The sequence below is a fragment of the Anser brachyrhynchus genome (genome assembly GCF_964034855.1).
Source record: "Anser brachyrhynchus genome assembly, chromosome: Z".
Lineage (NCBI taxonomy): Eukaryota > Metazoa > Chordata > Aves > Anseriformes > Anatidae > Anser > Anser brachyrhynchus.
The window spans coordinates 30,388,427-30,410,649 of NC_137697.1; the positions used below are offsets into that span (position 1 = coordinate 30,388,427).

The 22,223-nt window shown below is 36.2% G+C and overlaps 1 protein-coding gene across 3 annotated transcripts in view; it reads left to right on the top strand.

The window, feature by feature from the left end:
* Positions 1-22,217, top strand: part of CCDC171 (coiled-coil domain containing 171) — a 171,735-nt gene extending 149,518 nt beyond the window's left edge. For all 3 annotated transcript variants that reach the window (XM_080573871.1, XM_080573875.1, XM_080573873.1), the window contains one exon: positions 18,615-22,217. In XM_080573871.1, coding sequence (XP_080429997.1) covers positions 18,615-18,656 — 42 coding nt within the window. In that variant the 3' untranslated portion in view covers positions 18,657-22,217. The remainder of the gene's footprint in view (positions 1-18,614) is intronic.
* Positions 22,218-22,223: the final 6 nt, after the last annotated feature.

Sequence of the window (22,223 nt, forward strand, 5' to 3'; positions counted from 1 at the left end):
GTATCTGTTTTCTCTCTGTTTTTTTTTTTTTAATTACTTTTCTGCTTTTTTCCTCTACCAAGTGCTTATGCAACTTCCGTTACATTTCTAAAATGTCTTTTTTTCTGTTATCAAACAATTAACACTTTGTAAAAGTCTTTGCAACCATAACAGTTTCACTTTTCTGTATTTCCTTATTTTTTTAAATTTACTTTTTCTGAAGTGCAACTGCTGCAGTCGCAATTCTGTCCTCTGTAACTTGCTGCATACCGCATTTAGGGCCATATCTGTAATTGGTAGAGCTAGTAATAATAGTAATAATAGTTCAGCTAATAATGTGTCATTGGTGTGGCCATATATATAGACTTGTCTATGAGGATTTAGGTTCCAGAGGAAGAACAGAGAAGCCAGCAGTCAGCCTCTAGCATGAAATAAGATGGAGAATTTCACTGAGCACTGAGCACTGAATTCAGTACAGGACTGGCACTGCCATTTTCTCCATGAACTTTAAGAAACTCTGTTCCAGTTACAAACTTCTCAGTGGCCTTCCCTTTATGTGTCAATGTCCTTATGCCTTCTTACAGCTTGCCTTAGGAAAGCTTATGGTTCTTAGAAGGCAGTCTTAGTGGAAGTATTTCACCAGTAGGAACTGTACATATAAGGAGAGAAGATACCAGCTAAAATGTTCCAATGTTTCTTATTTTTTTCCTGATTATTTTTTGTTCAGCAGCAGTAGACATCAAAAACTGGACTGTCCTTATGGGTTTCCTATTAAATGAACACTTGCCAATATTTTCACAGAACTGGATTCTACCCCTTTGATCCATTTTACTTTTTCAAATGCCCGAACTTATTACTATGCTTGCACTTTCATTCAGAGTTGTAGTAGCAAGCAGGCTTTGAACTGTGAGCTTATAGATGCTGTACTCTACAGTAATATAGTCATAAGCAATTATTTTGTGGGTGCTGTGATGAAACGTGGCATCACGTTAGTCACATGGCAAGCATGAGTCCATGCCTAAGGGAATTTGTTGCTGCAAGCGCAGTGCTGTGGGGAGTGGATGCGGTGACACTGTATTTTCCAGTGTCTGACACGCATCAGGAAGTGACAGAATTCAGTCCAATATAATTGTGCTCCAGAAGATATTTTCGTGGCTTTCAGCCCTGAGATTTTGTGCCCGGTGTCAGTACCACTGTCAGAATTTTAAGGATGTGAAATATTCTGCTATTAGTTTTGGCAAACAAAAGAAGCCCTTGTAACTCTATTCCAAACAGTCAAGTGTTTCTCTGATCCTGAGTGTACTTTGTGGTCCATTCCACTCTGTGGCATGTGTGTGCAGGGAAAATAGGAGGGAAAAGGACAGCTATATTTAATAGTCACCCAGAAGCATGCAGTGATCCTCCTTCCTCTTTTTTTTTTTTTTGGCTTTCACATCAGAATCAAAGGAGAGTAGAAAATGAATGAAGGGGAAAAGAGACTAACTTACAAAGCTGATGAAGAAAGCTTTCTATGCTGTTCTGGAAAAAAGGAAATTTGGGGAGCCAAAAGGATAACTTTAATTGTAAAGGTAGAGAAGGCAAGTTTCAGATGAAGAGAAAGTCTGTAAGAAGAGCAGAGTTCTCATGCAACGAGCCATGAAAACAACTGTTGTCTTTGGATGCTTCTCCTAACTCGGGTTGAAGATCAAATCGCTCATTGCTTTATGTGGCTTTGCATCATCCTTCCTTTTTTTTTTTTTCCCCCACAGTTGTGTCTGTGTCTGTCTTTTGTCTGAAAATTCCTAGTGATATCTTGTAAAGTACTGCAAATGTAAGGATTACAAGTTTCAGTAAGGTAAGAGAAGCAACTAGAATGATCCTACATGTGAGAATATGTATACTTTTATATTTTTTATTGAAAACAGAATTAAGCAGAAAGTATACTTCATACTCAAAGCAGTCGGCTCTTGGTTCTCATGACCTACTTGCATCTTTTTGATGGGAGGGAGAGAGAAAATAAATGTTTGAAACTCAGACTTACCAGTTAACTGCACCACTGACACTCTCTTCCTACTTAGCCAGACTAGTCTGGGCAGTGCATGCCTTTCCCCATACCCTTTGTTTCCATGTCACTGGTTCAGTCAGCATTTCAAGGCTGGGACCTGCCTCTAACAGAGATGCAACATCTTACGTTTATAATTATGAGAAAGGAACTGGAGAGGAAGAAATAGACCATTGCCTTTTCACTTGCTGCAGAGGAGAAAGTCTTGAACTCCATTAGTGTAGTGTTAAATGTCAGAGAACGTCTTTCATGGGCCAGAGCCATATCTCTTGTGTTAGAACATGGAATGACTGATGTAGCTGGGGGAATTCTTCCCAGATGTTGCAAGAAGCAGATAGGTCCTGGATGAAAACTTTGCTTGGCTTTTCCACTACTTCATGCTAGCCTGATGCACAGTTCAACCAAAAATATTTTTTTGAAAGATTTGGAATCAAACCAGTTTTGTAAAAGATTTGGAAACACTAGTTTTCAATTTTCTGTGCAAAGAATTAAGCGGACTTAATATTTTCATCGTTACCTTTGTCTTGCAGCATTTTCTTGGCATTAGTCCAGGGCAGAATTTAGTAAGATGTAGACCTCAAATAACTGTAACTTTGCTCAGTACTGTTAATTACCAGTGCATGGTTTATTTACTGTGAAACATAGGAATATTCTTAAAGTGGTAGAAGTAAAGGAAAATACAGCAGCCCTGTAAGGAGAATTTTCCCACTATTGAAATAATAGACAAGAATGTGCAGAAATACTGGAATAAGCAAAAAAATAAAACTATTCACTAGGCTTGAAGTCTTTTGTCAGAATAAACCTGGAAAGCAGTAACATCTACCAGGGAGTAATTTTTTTACTGAAGTATTTGAATTTCTTACCTGACCGTAAGCAACTGACCATCAGTTGCCAACTTTACTGCATAGTCAAGGAATGCAGGTATCCTGGTATAAATGCTCACCTTGTTATGTGGTATTGCTTACATAAGTAATAGTTGTAACCAAGCAGTATAAATCATATAGTTTAAACTATTTGCTTATTATGTAGTACCAATAAAAATATAATAATATGAAACCAATATGATAAATCATATTATGTGACTTGGGGCAAGGTGTTCAGAAAGAGTTACAGCAATCCACCAACACATTTGCTGTTTGGTAAAGAATACTTCCTTTTCTATGCAAAAGTTTTTTGATACTCAATATTCTGGGTATGTGAACTTTTAACTTGTCAGACTCTTGTAACATATTTGAAAATTATAGTAATTTGATTAAAATGTTGCCTATAAGGCAAAAGGTTCAGTTAATAGAATCCATATGTAATTAAAATGCAGAACTAAATGTAATCAGACCCCAGTGACTGGTGCCTTCATATTGATAGTTTTACAATGGCCTCTGGGGTTGAAAGTTTATGTTAAAGTTACTAATGTAGCTGTGCTCCAGAAAATGAGCAAGGCAATTTAGCCATTTCAAGTATGACAACATGCTGAAGCAATAGTCACACAATACAAGAAGTTGATACTCTGAATTTTAGGGGTATCTTCCACTGGCAGGTGGTAGAAGCACAAGAACTACTTGAGTACACTAGTCAGAGAATTGCATTCAGCGGCAGCACTGTTGTATAAACATCTCTAAATGAAGGATCTTGCTGTGAGCATCTAAGGGTGTATTTTTTTTAATAACACAGTCACTTAATTTGTGTGAATTCACATTTGAATCATCTGAAAGTTATAGACACAACACTATGTACCAACCCACAAAAGAAGTTAAAAAAATTTCCTGAACTTAAAAAAAAAAATAAAAAATTATTTTCTCTGGACAGTTTTAAGAGTCGACATCCTGTGTTAGAGTTCTCTAATCATCACCAGCACAATTTACAATCAGAACACACAGAGAGCCAGTTCAGACCAGCTCATCTGTTGACTTTGGCAGAAGCCCTTAATCTCACTGTGTGCAGCTGCCACTTGAGAGCTGGGGACTCGGCAGAGAGCCGAAGGAGGGTGGGATACGGGGTTGGTCAAGGCATGAACACATAGGCCTGGTTCATTTCAACAGTCGTACACTGCTTTTTTTATAGTCTTTTCATTTTACAGCCTTTTTTTTTTTTTTTTTTTTTTTTTTTTAAACCTGAAATTAAATGAGGACCTCTCATGAGCCACTGCGCTCCAGGCATAAGAAATTGTAATGTCTGGCTTCCAGAAACTGTCCCGTCAAAATGTGCTTCTGATTAGGTGGCTTAATTACAGCTGTGAAAACAATGTTGATTTAGGCCTCAAGATTCCAGTGCATGTCAGCCGTTATTAGCTAGCCTTGGACTGAAGCCACCATTTTAAAACTCTGTACCACTAAAGTCACACACTGCCTGACAACTTTTTATTTAGGCAGAAATGTTGCCAGAAGCAACACATTTTATGCAAAATATTTTTCATTGTGCAAATTTCAAATGTGACACTGTTGATGGACATAAAATGGGTAGTTATGGCTGGACTTCACCAAGTCCAAAGCCTAACTTTTGCAAAAATAAAACCCCAAACCCTGTTTAAAATAGTTGTTATAAAGTTTGACTGACATAATGCTTAATTTTAATTCCTTTAATTCAGTTTTATTCCAAATCCAGCATGTTGGTTTAACCACCCAATTTTATTGCATCTAAATTTTCCTGACAGTTTCATTTGCTGTTGGGAAATAAAATTGCCATTTTTGCAACATGGGAAATAATGGCTAGTTTCAAAACCAATATGTTTGAAACTTCCTTTGCCTGAAGCAGGTTAAGGCACACAGTCAATTTACTTTAGGGGAAAAAAGCTCATTAAATAGTTTTTAATATTTTAATATAATTTAAGTAACTGCTTTCACAGTGGGAAAGCTTATTAGGCCCATGTATTTACACCTGCAGAGAGGTAAATGTTTGGGTAATTAGGTGGTTTCCAATACTTCAGCTTTTCAGTGTAGTGGCAGAGTTAATACCATGAATACTGTAGATGGATGCAATGCATTCACTGCAATTGAACATTACTTTTCCACTGGTAGTATTTTGCTTTCATGTGCTCAAGAAAGAGATTTAAGATTTAAGTATTTTTTTTCTTTGTTTTGTCTGTTTTGAAAGTCTCCTTAATGACAAGAACTGGCGAAGGAATGTGAGTGACTGTGTGTGGGTGTTAGCTCTCGGCAGAGGCCTGTGCTTTGGAAAAGCAAGGTCCATGTTCTCACTTCACAGTTGCCATGAAATTCCAAATGTCCATGCTGTGCAGTTTAATGGAAACCATGAAGTTCCTAAATGACCGCAGGTTTATTCCAACGTTAAGCACAAAACAAATCTTTCAAGTCATTGGCTGAGTAGCAGAAAAGGAGGGTCATGTTTTCAGGAAGCTAATCTCCTTTCCATTTTTCGTTCATGGTTTGCATTTCTATGGCATTAGAAACGTGTTTCTACTGAGGTACTGGAACTACTAGCTCACAAGCAAAGGTCCACATTTCCCAGGACTGAAAACGAGATACTTGGAAGCTATTGCTGTATTCATCTCTTACCCTAAGTGCTCAGGCCAGTGCAACAATTGTACCTCCTACAGTAACTAATTGGAAATTAGTTTGGAGAGACTAATGATTTGGACAAGGAGACAAGTCTAAAGCATAAATTTAAGTTTGCCTTGTAGGAGAACATCATGCTTTCATTCACTGCTTGCACCAGATTAACAGAGAAAAGTGAATGCCTATGTTTCATTTTGTTCAGGGTTTGAAGGAGAAAGATAGAAGTCTTTCGTTTTATTTGCAAAATGGCATGTGGGTTTTTGAGGAACTGAATATTTCTGAAAGGCACCAGTGGCTGCCGAGGGCAACTTTGCATCAGGAGACAGCTGTGTGTCAGACATCTATGCGGTCTTTCAAAATGTGTTTCTTCGGTAATGTACAGTGAGTTTTATTCACCAGCTGCATATGTTTGCTTCGTGTTTGCTACATGCCTTTGTTTCTTTTGCCTTCCTCCCACACCTTGTGAAGTGAAATTTTCAGCATATCAAAATAAGAGAAACTTTTCTATATGATTACACGATCTGCTAATTCCATAGTAGAAATAAAAGTATTGGGAGTGCTAGACAGGCTGTTATTTTCAGAACTGGATATTACAGACCAGGACATTTAACCCCGAGAAAAAGTTTTTACAAAATAACAGAGCCAAGGACAAATTTTTACTGGCTTTGTAGAAGAAAAGGAATATTCTCTACAAAGGCAGACAAATTCACTTCTTTCCAGACTCAAGGACTTTTACTCAGGCCAGAAGGTGCTTCCTCCTCCCTTTTGAAGAAGTTATTTCAAGAAAGGGAGCTGGGAAGCTTCTATTATTCCCCGTTAAACTGTGGGTTAAACATAAAGGGAATGTCTGTCTGTTCTGTGACTGTGAATTCACTGAGAAATTTTTGGAGGGGATTAAAGCATAGCTGCGCCTGAATGAGTCTAGCTCAGATACTTAAATGGTGTGCAAATCCATGGAATCCAGGTTGTCATCCACCCGATATTTTCTTATCATTTTAAATTTAGATCACATAAGGTATACTGTTGTGAATAATGATCTTCTTGTTCTGACACCTGTTTGATTTTGCATTTCTGTGTATTTAAAGCTAAGTATTTAAAGTACTGTTTATAAGAAGAAAATTCAGTGCTGATCTTCATTCATTAGCTTTAATGAATGTGTAGATGATACCTGTGAGTTGTGATTAAATTGATTGGGATAGTAGATGGAAGGATTTTTGTTGTCTTCCAAAGTGTTTTTTTTTTTTTGTTATTTTGTAACACTACCTCACTGTCCAGTGCACAGGGAGAAAGGACCAGAGAGTAAGACCCAGTGTTTCCAGCAGTCAGCCTGTTTCTCCGCCAGCCTCAGAAACGCGTATATGTGCAGCATGCCCCCAGTCTAGCATGTATAATGCTACATTCACTCATTACAAAAAAAAAGAAAGAAGAAGTTTGTGTTAGCATTTAACTGGATTAGTCTGGAGAATCTAACCATAAAAACACATTTTTTAAACAGTGTAAGTAAGTATTCCCCTCAATAGATGAATTTTTAGGTGTTTGTAAAGGAAAATCCCATATTTACATGTTTGTATTCCCCTCTGGGTGGCAGGGAGACAATGCACAACCCTAGAGAATTCAGTGTCACCTAGCTGGTAAACTTTCATTCAAAGGAGACAGCCATCTCCGACGACTCTTTCTGCTCCTGGTCTCAGCTCCTGGTGCATTGGCTTGGAAGGAAGGTCATGGGAGCACAGGGCTGGGTATCATCTCCACCCTTGGTCCCACAGCAGATTTCTCAGCTGTCAGAGACCACGCAGAGGAGGAAAGGATCCTGTGCAGGCCAAAGAGAGATAATGAGAGTGATAAAGAAGGGTAGCTGTAAACCACAGCAGCCTCCTTTACTTTGTGTCTTTCTGGAATTTGTAAAATCAAATTACTCTCTGCTGTTTTGCTCATACTCTTTTCTCTTGCCTACTCCTCTAATTGTGTATGCTTGCATCCTTTTCACTTGGGAAAAAAAGAACAAGCCTTCTGTGACATTTTTGCTGTAGAGTAACATGTTTTTGTAGAAATACATCTGTTTACCTACTTCCATTGCCTGAATGTTTGCATTTTGTACTTTAAGGATAAAAGTTAATGCAAGAAATGAAAAAAAAACAAAAAACAAAAAAAAAACCAACTTCAAGATATATTAGAGTGTATGACTTACACAGATAAAAAGACAGGAATTTCAAGGTTAGGGCATGAAGCATAACACTGTTCTTAACTCATAATTCTATTCCTATAATGTCGACATGATTTAAGGGCATACAGTCAGCAAGTTACATCTTAATGTCTATTTTTATTGGGTTTTACATATTTAAGTCACACTAGTTAATATTTACCCAGCATATATTTATTTATTTATTGTTGTTGTTTTTAAATTACATATAACAGACTTTCGTGGAAGTCTGTGAAAACCTACATTATGTAGTGAAGGCACAGTTTTTCCAGTTAATCTTAGTAAGGACCTATTTTCTACAGAGACTGGGCTCCCTGAAGCAATTTGGCCTGTTGAATAAACTAGTACTTGAAGAAATTTTTAAAATATGGAAGAAGTACCAAGTAGGGTAAAGAACCTCGTTGTCAGCTATGAGGATGATATCATGATGAAAATAATCATTTTTCAAATAACCTTTGTCTTCTTTAGTTTCTATAATGATCCAGTACAATAAAAGACATTTAGAACCATAGTGTGCTTCTTAAGCCATATCCGTCCTATTTTACGAGCATTTTGTTTTCTGTTGACTTGTTGCAGAAACACTACCTTTTGGAAAGGGAAATTTACAAAAAATATAGGCAAGAATACTGTGGTAAACCACCAGCAGTTTCCATGTTATGTTTGGTATTAAGAAAGCAAAGTAATACAGTGATGATGTAATGATTCCGTTTCATCGTTTTCAAATGCTGTAATTGTTTCAATTCCTACATTTTTTTTGGAGAGGGATCCCTGGAACGTTTAAAGACACCTTACTTTTAGACACCACACTTCTGAATCTGCGCCTGAACTGAAATTGACCCATAGATCCATGGTTTAGTCAGGAAATGTCACCATAAAGCTGATATTGCAATACTTGCCTCTGTTAAATTTTTATGTTCATCAATATTTTGGGAAACCTTTTGTTCTATCTAGGCATTACAAGTAGTTTGACAAAGAAAGTCCAGAACCACAGTCATGGAATAGTTCACTGATTTTTCAGGTTTTGTTAAGTACCAGTGAGTGTCTCATTTGATCACGGAATGATTGGCTCATATGGTGACTACAGGCCTATGATCAGGATCCCTGATAGTCTTTCAGGCTCTGTGTGACACCAAGGTTTCTTTCACAGGGTCTTGTAAATCCACGACACTCCTCTGGGAGCCTGAGCATATCCTGCAACTTAACCAGGACTTTGCAAAGCTTTTTGACACTACCAGTCATCTAGTTTCATTTTAATTTGTGCATGTCAAAACATCTCATTGCTTTAGGAATTTCTAGTTGAATTTAGTAACTTACTAAAGTTTACTGTGCTTTAAATAAAAGATTTTTTAGAAGAACATAATCTAATCAGGAGTTCTCAATAAAAGAATTTTAAGGTATCATTCTGAAGCATAAAAGGACCACCGAATTACTGAGAAATCCCTATGTAAAATGATTTTTAATGTTATGTTACAGTTTTCTTGCTATACAAACCAAAAAACTTAAGGAACCTCTCTCCAGGTCTCCTTCTATGTTCCTCATGAAATTTCGATAAAAAACTTGTGTGCCTGCTGAAAGTTTGCAGTGTTGTATGTGGTGTGTTTTTTTTTCTTTTTCCAACTCTGCTTTGCTTTCAGAACATGCATTTGGCATATGTATAGCAAAGGATGAAATTCCATTAGCAATTTTTTAATGGTGATTCACATAAAATATGGTTGGTATGCAGGAAATACTAGTTCCATTTGCCTCACTCACACTACATGTTCAGCCTCCCAGAAAGTGATGATCTAGTACCTGAACTAAAAGCAGTTCTTAGAGGCTGATTGTGCTCTTGAATTTAGTAAGTATAAAAAGTTCTGTTGAAGTAATTATTAGATTTTTATTTAATCTCAGTCTGAAATACAACTGTATATATAAATTGGGCCAAAACCAATAGAGACAGTAACCCTAGCTCACCCACACTCAAGTTGTTTATAACTGATAAGCTTGATTCCTTGCCCAGTTAGTGTAATTTGGATCTTGCATTTACAAAAGACCTACATGTTAGCTGTCAACTGAAATTGAGCCTAAAATATGTTTTTTTTCAGGCCATTCAGATATCAACTGATATTTTATAAGCAACACTGCAAGAAAGCCAACTGCATTCCCCAACCATTGCTGTTATAAAACTACCCTTTAGAACTCTATTGAATATAAACTGCATGAGATATTATATGCAATTTGTGGGAGAAGGAGTAATTCCCTCCTGAAGTTACTTGAATCAAGTTTTACTGGGGATGAATGAACATTAAAATGCTTGGTTTGGATAAGCAAACAAAAGCTTGAAAAATGTTGTGAACCTATAGGGATCCAAAAGTGTCTCTTCCTGGTGTATCTTTCTCTGAGCTGTTTCAAGGGGTGGGGGATCAAACCCTAATGAGGATTTTGACAGGGAGGTCGCAGTCTAGACAACTGCACTGGGTGACCAAGAAAATGCACGCTGCGTTGGCCACTGGTAACAGGGTGGAACCCTTTGTCTTCCTAATACATTGATGGTTTTAATAATAAACATTCCTGTTGAGAACATAAAGCTGACAGCAGTAATAGTTCACCTCTAAGCATAGCATAATTCTGTCATTTTTTGCTTTGTCGTTAGAGGATTTTTTTAAGAGGCCTTTCAGTTTAATACAGTTATTTAGATGAGCTGAGGTACAGGCCTACAGCCTCATGCAAATGCTCACGTTCTTACTCAGCATTACAATCCGTTGTTAAAAACAAACAAACAAACAAAACAAACAAACAAACAAGCAAAACCCTACAACAACAACAGGCAAAAAGTCTGTCTTTCAAATAGGTGCAGATAGGTTGCATTTATTATGCCTGTATCCAGTTTATCTTCCTAGTTCTGTTGTCTCCTAAGAGCTACCTTCAATCTGCTGATTGTTATGGGAGGCTGTCAATTCACAAGATCAGCATCTCCCTTCTCGCTACATGATCTGCAGTTATTTTCTCCACTAAAATGCTTTGTGTATCACTCGTACTTCAAGTCTGAAAAATACTATTTTCCTACTCGAAATCTCAGTGAGATGTTCATCACATTTTTTTCATTGCTGAAAACTACCCATTTTAGCATCAGCAACCTCTGCCAGAGGTGTGCAACTTCCAGGTCCTTATAACTTATAACTTATAACTTCTTTTCACCACTTTTCATAAAGATAAGTTGGTTCTATGTCCTTTCTGTAAATTCCTGTTGTGAGAGGTGTCTGCTTTACACCTCAATCAATATATTTTATTTTTGTTTTCCTTCCTTCATGCTTATGGCTTCTCTTGAGTTTCTGATTTCTACAAGCTGGGTGTCTGCTTCTCTTCATAAAAAAAGCAAGTTTCTTACAGGAAAAATGCTCTTTCAGTGCTTTTTAGAGAGAACTTCATGGTGACCAGTCCCTGTAGATATGCTGGTAAAGCAAATAGGTAACATAATCTATCCAAACTTGCTGTAGTTAAGCAAACAACAGAATCCGAAAAGGCTCTGTAGGTCTTGCCCTTTTGGGTCATGCCTTGCTGAAGTTCTAATAGTTGAAATCCATAAGGCTATGATAAGGCATTCACAACAGCTGTTCTCTTAGTTCCACTGCCCAGACATCTGTACTCAGTCTGTTCCGGCTTTGGTTAAGAAGCCTCTTCATCAAAGGGCACTTGAACATCGTCAGTACTTATTGAGTATTAGCTCTTTGAAGGCACTTTCTGACTTAGTCCACATATTCAATTCAAATACATTTGTGAGAAGTAGTAAGCAAATGAATATTTTCAAGGCATCTGGCTGCAAAGTAACAGTAAGTTCCATGTTTGTTCTCATTTTTAAATAACCTATCAGTAGAATGCTAAAATGTTATTTTCCATTTTTAGTAGTTCGCTTGTTTTGTTAGCTGCATAGATGCATAGTTCTGATCATTATTCCTTAAAATATTGCATATTTGGTAGGAATACAGAGCCAAAAATCATCTTCTCAATATTTTTAATGCAAGAAAGCTGAATCATAAAGGTACTTTAATTGTTTGTAGACCTTTCTCCTTTATGTTGTTAAATGTTGTTATCAGAAATAATTACATTTTCCATCTTTTCAACTTTTAGCTGTATTGCTGATACAGTATATCTTTATTAATTATAAAGTAAACTGAGTGAATTATTTTACTGAATCAGTGTAATTCCTTTTTTCTTTCTTTCTTTTTTTTTTTCCTGTTTTCCAAAATGTTTATGTTGATTAGCTCTAGGATTCTGCATTAAAATTAGTCTCTAGGAAAAGATAGATTAACGCACCACTGGCAAAGCTTAGCTTTCCTTGTCCTGTTTAGTAATGGAATTCCTAAATTGTAGTCACACCATTTCTGAGCAAACAGACAAAAAGGAAGGTAGCTAAGCATTTTGCTGTGCGTGAGCAGTTAGAGGGCAAGCAGACACCATGCACCTTGACCACCTATTATGAAGCTTTTTGCTGCAATGTCAAGTGAAAGCGAGTTAATTGGGTGAAGCTGTAGAGCATGTTAGGGGCATGGTAAAGGGTTGCTGTCTGACAGCTGAATGTCAGCAGAAGCTAGTCAAGTGTGGCTGAGAGACAGAGACCTGTCACAAAGTTCATGTGGACTATAGCACAGTTAGGAAGATGAAATGTGGTTCTGTCTCACTTTCTCCCTCATTGCATTCAAGCACCTTAAGATTTCACACTGTATGTGTCAACCCTTGTTCTTTAAGCTGTTTTCTCCTAACAATTCTGCATTCAAATGATTGGACAGAAGATGCTAATGTTTGGCAAAATGAATGTAAATACACCTTTTCTCCTTTTTCTGCTAGAGTGGCAGTATACATGCAACTCAGAAGAAACTTTGAAGGCTTACGTGAGACAGTCACACTGCCTAGGAGTTTAGATGATGACTGAATACATTTCTCAAGAGAATATGAAGCGTGACACTTTAAATTGTTGGATAGGGACTGTTTTCCCTCTAGCACTGACAGAAGAAAAGACTAAGCAGTGAGCAGTGAGGACTATTTCATGAGCCACTTGTGCCTCAGCATGGTGTCACAAGTGTGTTAGTCTCCAGCTGTAGTTATCTTCTCTTCTCGTTGGAAAGAAGCAAAGAGCTGTGGAGGTAACCATCAGAGAGAAATACTTAATAGAGGCAATAGAAACTGCAGGAAATATCACACAGTAGAGAGGCTTACTTGGAAGCAACAGGAGCATCAGTTAAAGGCAACAACAACCTTGCAATACACTGATGCAAAATGTGAAGGGTTTTTACAACCATTTAGTAAGAGCACAGTGTACCTTTCAGTGTTGGTTGCACAGTACAAAATTAACCAATAGCCATTCAGGTTGAGTACTAAGATTAAAAATAAACAGAAGTTGCTTCTATTCTTGAGAAAGTGGAAGGACAGTGGTAGGCAATGTTGGGTAAGAAGTCTGGCTCATGAGGTCATGTTCCTGTACTAAAGAACTTGGAAACTTCAACTGAAGTCAATGAAGACTGAGCATTTCACCATGAAAATAGTGCACTACATAGTTTGTATAGTGCTTTGGTATTATTAGAGTGTAGTGCAGACACCTTGACCTGAAAATGAGAGACGTCCATGTCCATATTCCACTGAATAGAGAGAAAATTCTGAAGGATAGAATTACTATATATGCTGAATGGCAGATTTTTGGCTAAAATGTTTAGAAATCATAACAATTAGCAATGCAAAATCAAATTCCTTGTCTTTAAGCCATCAAAACTTTGAAGATATGGTGGTCTGATGTGATAAGCCATCTAATCCCATGCATTTCTTCAAACATACCAGGTTTAAGTATATTTGAATAGAACAGGGTTTCTTTTAGAAAAAAAAAATACAGTGTTATGAAATCTTTCTTTAATTGCTCTTAATTGAGCCTCTAGAGTGAGATTTCACTGAATGCATTAAATGCTAAAGCATTATAAAAGCAGAAAAAAAATGATTTCCAGAAATTTCAGAATCGTATTTTTTCAATAACTTCTGGAAAGTGAAGGGGGAATTCTTTGAAAATGAAAAATGCCATTGGCTAGCAGCACCCAAGAAAGAAAGTGTGTTGTGTGTTTAACTTGCTGACTTAATGTGTAATGAGTTGGCAGTCCACTGAATTATTCTCTGATAGTAAATTGTTTCCAGAATCCAGGCAGGAGTGCTGACAATTAAAATTTATACTGAATGTTACTATTTTCCTACTTTATGTCAGGGCACAAATTTAGTCTTACTGCCTCAGAATACAGAATTGCAAAATCATTGACATGGGAAGCAAACTTTCTGGTTTTGGCCAGCATACATTCCTCCTTTGAAGAAATTTGTTAAGTAGTGCTGTATTAAACTGACACCACTAGTAATACTTTCCATTTTAAGTAGCAGTTTTTAGCATTTTCATCAGTCTGATGTTTTATTTATTTGACTGAGAGTGAGAAATGACTGTTTGAGCTACTTTTAACAGCAAACGAATGAGCAGCATGCTGAAGTCCATTGGCGTTATGTGGCAAAAGCCAACTATTACCAGTTTTGGGAATAGCAGCCTGAGAAGGAGGTTGTAAATTATTTGAAAATTTTCATCTTTTTACAGGGGAATAGGTTTTCCACATAAGTGCTGAAAAATGGTATCAAAGATGGTTCTTGTTTCTTTAACACTTACTGGAATTCCTATTGCTACAGTGAAATGATGCAACGTACAATGCCAGCATAGATGAAAGAAGCTGGAAAAAGTGTTACTGGCCATTTGATGTGCTGTCTACTGGTATTACTGTGTATATGTATGTTCTAGATTCAGGGTAAGGGGAAGAGATGAGAAGAAATCAGTACCAGAAAGCAGTTGTGGAGATATGTATTGACTGTTTCCTACTTCTCTATTGCTCTCTGCTCTGTGCTTACCCCTTAAATTTCTTTCTGCTCTTGGATGGCTGTGCTGCAGCTTCCTCAGAGATTTTAGAGGTTGCTGGAATTCAGAAGAAACTACAGCTTGCTCCTCCTTCTACACTTCTGTTTGCTGTCAGGCATCCTCACACACCTAGGTATCCTGTAGTCTGGTGATTTCCAATAGATAACTCTTCGGCCTTATAATTCAACAGTCACCTTTAATTTGCCAAGTGATATAACACTGAGCTTACTACTGCATCTGCATCATCACACAGGGAACATCTATAACTGAGTCTTTGTTTTATGTCGCAACTTCAGTGTTATTCTTTCTGCCCTTTTATTTCATCCCTTTCTTGGTAATTTTCTGTTCTAAGTGGCTTCATTACTTCCTTACCTAAGCCAAAGAGGTATATGCAAGCTTGTTTTTCACAATCCACAAGCCTTAATTCGCAAAAAAACCTTACCATTTTTTATTATTCTGATTTTTTATTTAAAATATAATTTATGTCGTAAAAAAGCAGAAGGAAAATTTGTGCTACAGTATTTTGAAACTGTTTAAAGTGACTAAAATTAGCGGTGGGAAATCCCCAAATTGGAAGGAATTATTGTAACATACAAATAATAGAAGGCAATTGAAAAGTTGTGGTATTATAGTGAAAATTGTGGTCCAGTAAAATTATCCTTGCGTTGACTTTGCAGGCTGAAACCATTCTGACTGATTTGTGGCTTCCACTCTGGTTATAGATTTTACTGCTACAATTGAAGATAAACAATATTCTTCCAACAGTGTGTTTCTTCATGTAGTTATCAGTTTGCACCACTGTCAAAATGGATGCACAGTTTTCTAATTCCAAGTGTCTGACTATGCACATTACTTCACAAGTATTGATATATAAAAGCAAAATAGGGTGTCTTTGATCACAACATGATGCTTTTGAATAGGCTGACATCGCAATAAAAACATACATAAGAATATAATAGATGGTGGTATTATAATAATCACTCACAATGTCATACATAATAAAGCAACCCTTTAGAAGTCAGTTTTAACTTTGGTAAAACAGTGCATATATCATGAGACATCCTGTAAACTAGATCCTAAATGTGATCAGAGGTTAGCCACAAAAGAGAACCAGTAAGAAATAGTTGTTTTAGAAATCTTTTTTCCATGTCTAATAGTAAAATATTGCTCGAATTAGCTGTAGTTTAGAAAGCAATTATTTCGTAATATAGACTAATCTTTCTTTTTTTATCTTTTTTTTTTTTTTCCCCTTTGGAAAAACAAATTTTATAAAGTTAGGCTATCAAACTTTGAAAAATGACCACAGGACATGACCAATTACTGTATTCCATAAACATTTTGAAAGCATATTTTTGCTAGACCTATAGTGTCCTAAATATTTATTTAGCTGATGAAGTGTAGCAGTCTAGATGAAATCATCTAAATCAGGTAAATAAAAGTGCTATGCTAAAGATTTACCTGAACAGACACTTTATTTAAGATACATAATTCCTCTTTTAAAAATCATCTAAATGCATGTTTATATGATGGATTATCACAACTCTTGTATATTGTTTGAGCTTGTCAGTTTAATACATATTTTAGAAAGGTGTCTAAATACAATAATGTTGAAAGAGCTGTGTTGGGGAAATTTTCACTTTAAAATTTCTTTGTATAGGTATGTGTTCAAACAATGCGTATTGTAACAGTTCTGAGTGTTTTTTCTAGTAACCTATAGAAAGAATATTGTTTTCTTATTCATCGTGAGTGTATATAATGATATTGGATCAAAACAGTTCTTAAGAGTAACAGCCAAGATTTTTTTTTTACATCAATCACATTGTTATTAAATCTGATTTCCATTCTACTCAATGAATAGTATTCTGTTCTGCCTAAGAGGTACAGCACAGGATCTGGATAACTAAAGCAGAGCTTTTTTCCCCCAACAGTGAAGCTTTTACTGTAACATAGTCTATTGACTTGCTGCCAATCATTAAGTTTCATACATTTTTTTTTGCAACTCTCAAAGGAAATCTGATTTTTTTGTCTCCTTACTGGGATTTTGATGCCATATTCCTCAAAAAAAGCCCCAGACCTCACTATATCTGAAAAAGGTATTATGAGGTAGTAATTGTAGCATGTGATGTTTAATCATTCTCATATGCCGATTAACTGAGATGTTGAAAGCAGTACAAACCATCATGTTAACATTTGTCTTCAGCATTTGTTGTCCAGAGTGAAACCTGTTAGTAGGTTATATCTTAGTGATTTCATTCATTTACACAGAGAATTGTTTCTAGAACATCAGTTTTTTTTAACGCGTTTCAATATTTTCTTAATATTTTCTTCTGAATGTCTCTTTCTTTAGAGAGAATTTAGGCCAGCTAATTAAAGTGTATAAATAACAAACTGTTAATTGGTGTAACAGGTGGATACTTTCACTGAGATCTTATTTCAGATATGCTGATACAAATGCAGTGAAGCCTGTTTGTGCTTTTGCTCTTTAATGGTTCCCATTCTGCATAGTGTTGAGCACAGTAGGACTGAAAAGGTAGAGTGTTACAGATCAGTACCTGACAGTTCTGCTGGTTATTTCATCCCTGTAACCAGCATAGTTCAGAAAAACTCGAGGCACTACCTCATTTTAACTATGTCCTTGAAGTAGTCATCTAAATTTGCTACCATATGGGTTCTTAATGAACGTGTAGCATAACCCGGCTGTTTACAGTAGCTGCAATATGGCTTGTGGTGAACCAGGAAATCAAAAGAGTCCATATCAAAGGGAACTGTTGAAGTAGGTGTTAGAGGCAACCATTGATTTTTCTTCGGCAATAGTAACAGTGGAAAGGGGAATCTTTCATGAATGTGTCTTTATACCTATGATTGAGTCTGGATTTGTTGAAATATGAATATACACACTCACCACTGCCTCTCTCTGTGTATCTGTGAGTCAGTATATTGGAACCTGTGTGCCTGCATATATATGCATTTCTGCTTCTGTGTATATTTGTGTGTGTGCATGCATGTGCACATATGTGCATATGCATGTACAGTTTCCCTCAATTGCCGAGGGTGGGTGTCTAAAAACTAAAATATAGAGGAGCAGTCTTTCATTATCTTACCTTTTGTCTTTTCCATAGTTATACTTTGCATGTGTGTGAGTTTTTCACATACTTATGGCCTGATTGATTGTTATTTACGCAGCTATGTAGTACTTTGGTTAAAATACCTTGGTAAAGGGCAGAAGAGCAATACGACATCACATTGTTAATTTTTTTTTATTATGAATATTTAAAGGAACACACGTCTGTCTTTAGCACTAAAAAAACTATTAATGTTGATATACTGGTATTATCCATAATTTTTCAAAGTGGAATGCACAATGTTTTGGTTCTGTGAGTTATTTAATGTTGAATTTTAACTGGTCTAACCTTTGTAACTGTTCAACTGAATGTCGAGACTCATTGAAAGATGAATTGTGTTCCCCAGCAATGTACATTCAGTGTATATTCTCTACCATCTTCTAACAGGCTAACATTCAAAGAGTATTTGACTTCAAATTATGATAAAATATATTTAAAAGTAATTTATTACCTTTCATGAATAGCACGGTGTATTTTTCCTAATAACAGTAACAGGGAGACTGTAGTTGAAATTTGTTTACTTGATTAAAAAAACTCACCTAAAAATGATAATGAAGAGGGGTAAATGCTGCCTGTATATATTTTTTTTGTGTTTTAAATAACGTAGGCTATAGTTTCATAACTTTTATTAGTGCAGAATATTGTAGGCAATATCCTTTGCTCCTGCTTATTGAAGATTAATATATATATGCAGGTATCATATATTTTACATAAATGGTTGAAACAAGAAACAAACACTTGCAGATACTTCATATATATACATTTGTGAAAGGTATAATGAAATTATTTTTCTTGCTTGTTTAACAGCATGTAGATTCTTTTTGGATTTGCTTTTTATTATTATTTTATTTTACTCCAGGAATCAAGAGGGAGTTCAAACATCACAATGTCTTCAAGCTAGCAATTCAGCCTGACCAGAGTTGAATCCCAGATTTTTTTGGCATTGCAAGCTGAACCTGACACATCCTACAACAGTTTTATGCACAATAGAGCCAATTCTCAGTCTTCAGTCTATTCCTTCAGCCTGAATGTCACATCCAGTCCCAAAAGAACAATGGAAAATGGATTTTCAGGTTCTTTGTATCAATAATCTTTTAGAAGGAAAAAATTGCATTAATGTAAAATGATGCAATTAAAGTGCAATTTTGTTGCTACCTTTGAATTGTAGTTCAGCGTTTGTATTTTTTGACATTAATTTTACGTTTTTATGAAAATGTGCATTCATATGTTCACATTTCTATGCTTCCTGTTCTTTGCATACGGTAACAGTTATTTTTTTAACTTTTATTTATTGCAGTTGCTCATTTCTTATGTAATATATTTTTAAATGTTAAAGAATGACACATTTTGGGTAATTTTCCTCAGTCTTAAAAAAAAATCAATAAGCCATTTTAGTCTCTATCTATCAAAGTTGTTTCATACTTGTCTATTTTAAAGCAGGACTGCAATACTTTAATAGGATTGAGAGAGCTATTTGAAATGTATGCCAATGATTCCTGTCATTTCATGGCAGCCCTGCCATGGTTCACTGAGCCCCCTCTTTTCTCTTGTCAGCTCAACTGAAGACAAGCATTTAGTTGCAAACTTTAAGCAGGTTGTGCAAAACAGAAATGATGTGACTGCTTCTCTTCCTGCACAATAATGTCACTGCTGGTCAATGTGAGAAGGTCAGGTTGCTCCTTGTAAAGCTACATGATACCACTTGCCTATTTGAACAAGTTAAGTTAACTGCTGAATCTGGTCCCTGCAGGCGTTGAAAACTCACCCTTTTATCAAGTCTGCATTTCATAAGAAAGAAGAACAATTGTGCAGGGAGGATTTCTGATGATATGTTTATGTACTTTATAAGGACAGTTCCCAAACCAGTGTTGCAGGTAATATATTTAGTTTAAGCTGAAAGACTTTAAAGTAATGGCTGTCTTGACCTTCAAATAGACTCCTTTTTTGTTGTTGTTGGTAGGACCCAAGAGTGACGCCCATCTTTGATGCTGACAGAATTTAAAGCAAGGCCATTGCCCTGCATTTTCTGCCTTGTAGCACACAAAAGTAAAATTGTATGTCAGGCCGAGATGTCGGGGAGCTGACAAGATGCCCCAGTGACATTTCAGCTGGAAAGAGCAAGTGTCTTGCAACCAAGTGGTCAAATATCAAATAATAGGTCAAGCAGGAAGGAGCTGAGTTCTAACCACAAAGAGGTTTCTGGTAACTTACTTGACAAGCTTTTGGGCGCTTTGTGGCTTGACAAAGTGATGTTCTGTTGGGTATCGCTAGACAGACTGTTCTTTATTGCCTTCAGAAGATCAGACATTGACATTGATTAAACTCTTTAACCCTTAAAGGTTAAATCGTAGCAGTTTCATCATTGTGAATGAAGAACAAAAGAAAATTTGTAATATACCATTTGTTTTCATATTAATCACTGAACTCCCCAGTGCTATTAACTTTTGATGTGCTATGTAGTTTTCGACAAAAAGATTGAATGCAAAATCTATATAATTGATTGTTTCTCATTATGGACCAGTGATACATTAGAAAAATAATATTATGCATTATGGAATTTGTAATTTTTTCTAATATGTCAAAGACAGGATTTGATTTTAGAGTCCTGAATACTGAAATTCCATTTTGTCTGGAAAACAATTTTTGCATAGATAATACACCACTTATGATGACCAAAATCTTCCAAATGCCCTTGTTTTCAGATGCCAGAAAGGCTGATATAAATCTCAGATATACACCCAAAGGACTTTAATCAAAGTTTCAAGTTTTCATGTATTCTCTTCTGCAAGTCTATTGCTCACAGTCATGATATGCATGTGTGTATGTATACTAATATAGGTCTTGCAAAAACAAATAATATATCCTCCAGAACTCTCACATGTAAGAGTTCGCTGATATAGGAAGAACACTCCTTTTCTTTATGCTGATGTATTTAGTCTTGAACACTGAAGACAGAAGTTTTGTTTCCCTACAAAAGTCTTGGCTCACCTCTTTCCTGATAGTGACTGTTCCTGGTAAAAGCACAGTAAGTATTGCATTCTTTTCCCACAAATATAATGTCAAAAATCTTCAATATTTGCATGAAGAATGAAATAATATGTGAGCATTTTTCTCTCTAGTGTGTATAGAACTGTGGATGTGTTTTATTTTAAAAATATAATCTCAAGGTGCTCTACAGTTTGAGAGATAGTGCCTGCTCTTTCCTACATGACCTTAAGCTACTGAAGAAAATTTGCAACATATTTATTTGTCCCTTCCCCATCATTGCCAGTAAATGTGATATTGTGCATGTAGAAACAAAGGAAGGATTTATTTATGAAATCTGTTTTTCTTTCCGAAATCAGTATCTTACTGACACGAAGACTGATCTCCTCAAGTTACTTTAACTGCTCCAAGCATAAAGTTCATATGATTTTACACAGTCCGCAGCTATGGTTAACTGAGTGCAATTAATAGGAACAATCTAGTGAGCTATCATTTCTCACAAGAACTAGCTCATATCAACAGGAGGACATCTACCTAATTCACTCTGTTTAAATATTGACCAACTGCAAGTTACAGACTTCTTAAACCCATCTGATTTGAAGAGACTTTGAAATATGTGTTGTTTGGACGTCAGATGTCTCATTTGTAAAGGGAAGCTCCTCTTTCCCATGTTGGAAAGAAGTTTTTGAGTAGTAAACTGGATTATCGTTAGTCAAATACTCCTATGTTGCTTTTCAGGCACCTGGTAAATTGGAGTTTGTGATAAAGTCCAAATGAATAGAAGAAATCCAGCTGGCAAGATCTCCTGTTAGTAGCCTACAAATGATCCCACCAAAGCATTTTGTTCCCTTTTTTAGGGACACAATGAAAATTGTGTTGCTTGTGTTGAATGTGGCAGCACAGTTTGGTAAGAGTAGCTGCCAAAAGAGCATCATGACTGTTTTATACCATCTGCTCTCTTTGGCTTGCTTCAATAATTGCAAAGCTTCAGACCTTGATCCTTACTTTCAAAGTTCTGCATGGTTTGGGCCCAGAAATTCAGGAGCACTGCTTCCACTTAAGGAACCTCAACTCCATCATTAATATTATTCTGTGAGAACAAGCAAACAGTTTTCCTTAGAAGAAGGCCTGTGTTTGATGGGATTAAAATATTCTCCATTTATTATTATTTTTTGTAATTGGAGAGTCATGAGATAAATAATTGACTGCACATCTGCCTTTTGGTAGGTCTAAGAATAAAATTTGTATTAATTTATTTTCCCAACAAGCAACTCATCTCTAAAAAGAGACTGCAAAGTATATGATTTCCTCCCTTCAATATGAAGTTCTGCAGTTGTTACTACAACTCTCTGTGTGTGTATTAGGAAAGAATTTGGAACTAACTGCATTATTGCTCTACATGCTGTAAGTGATTAGTACTAGAGCAGTAGCACAGAACGGCTTTTCAGCTCTCACTTACACACACCACACACACACACACTGC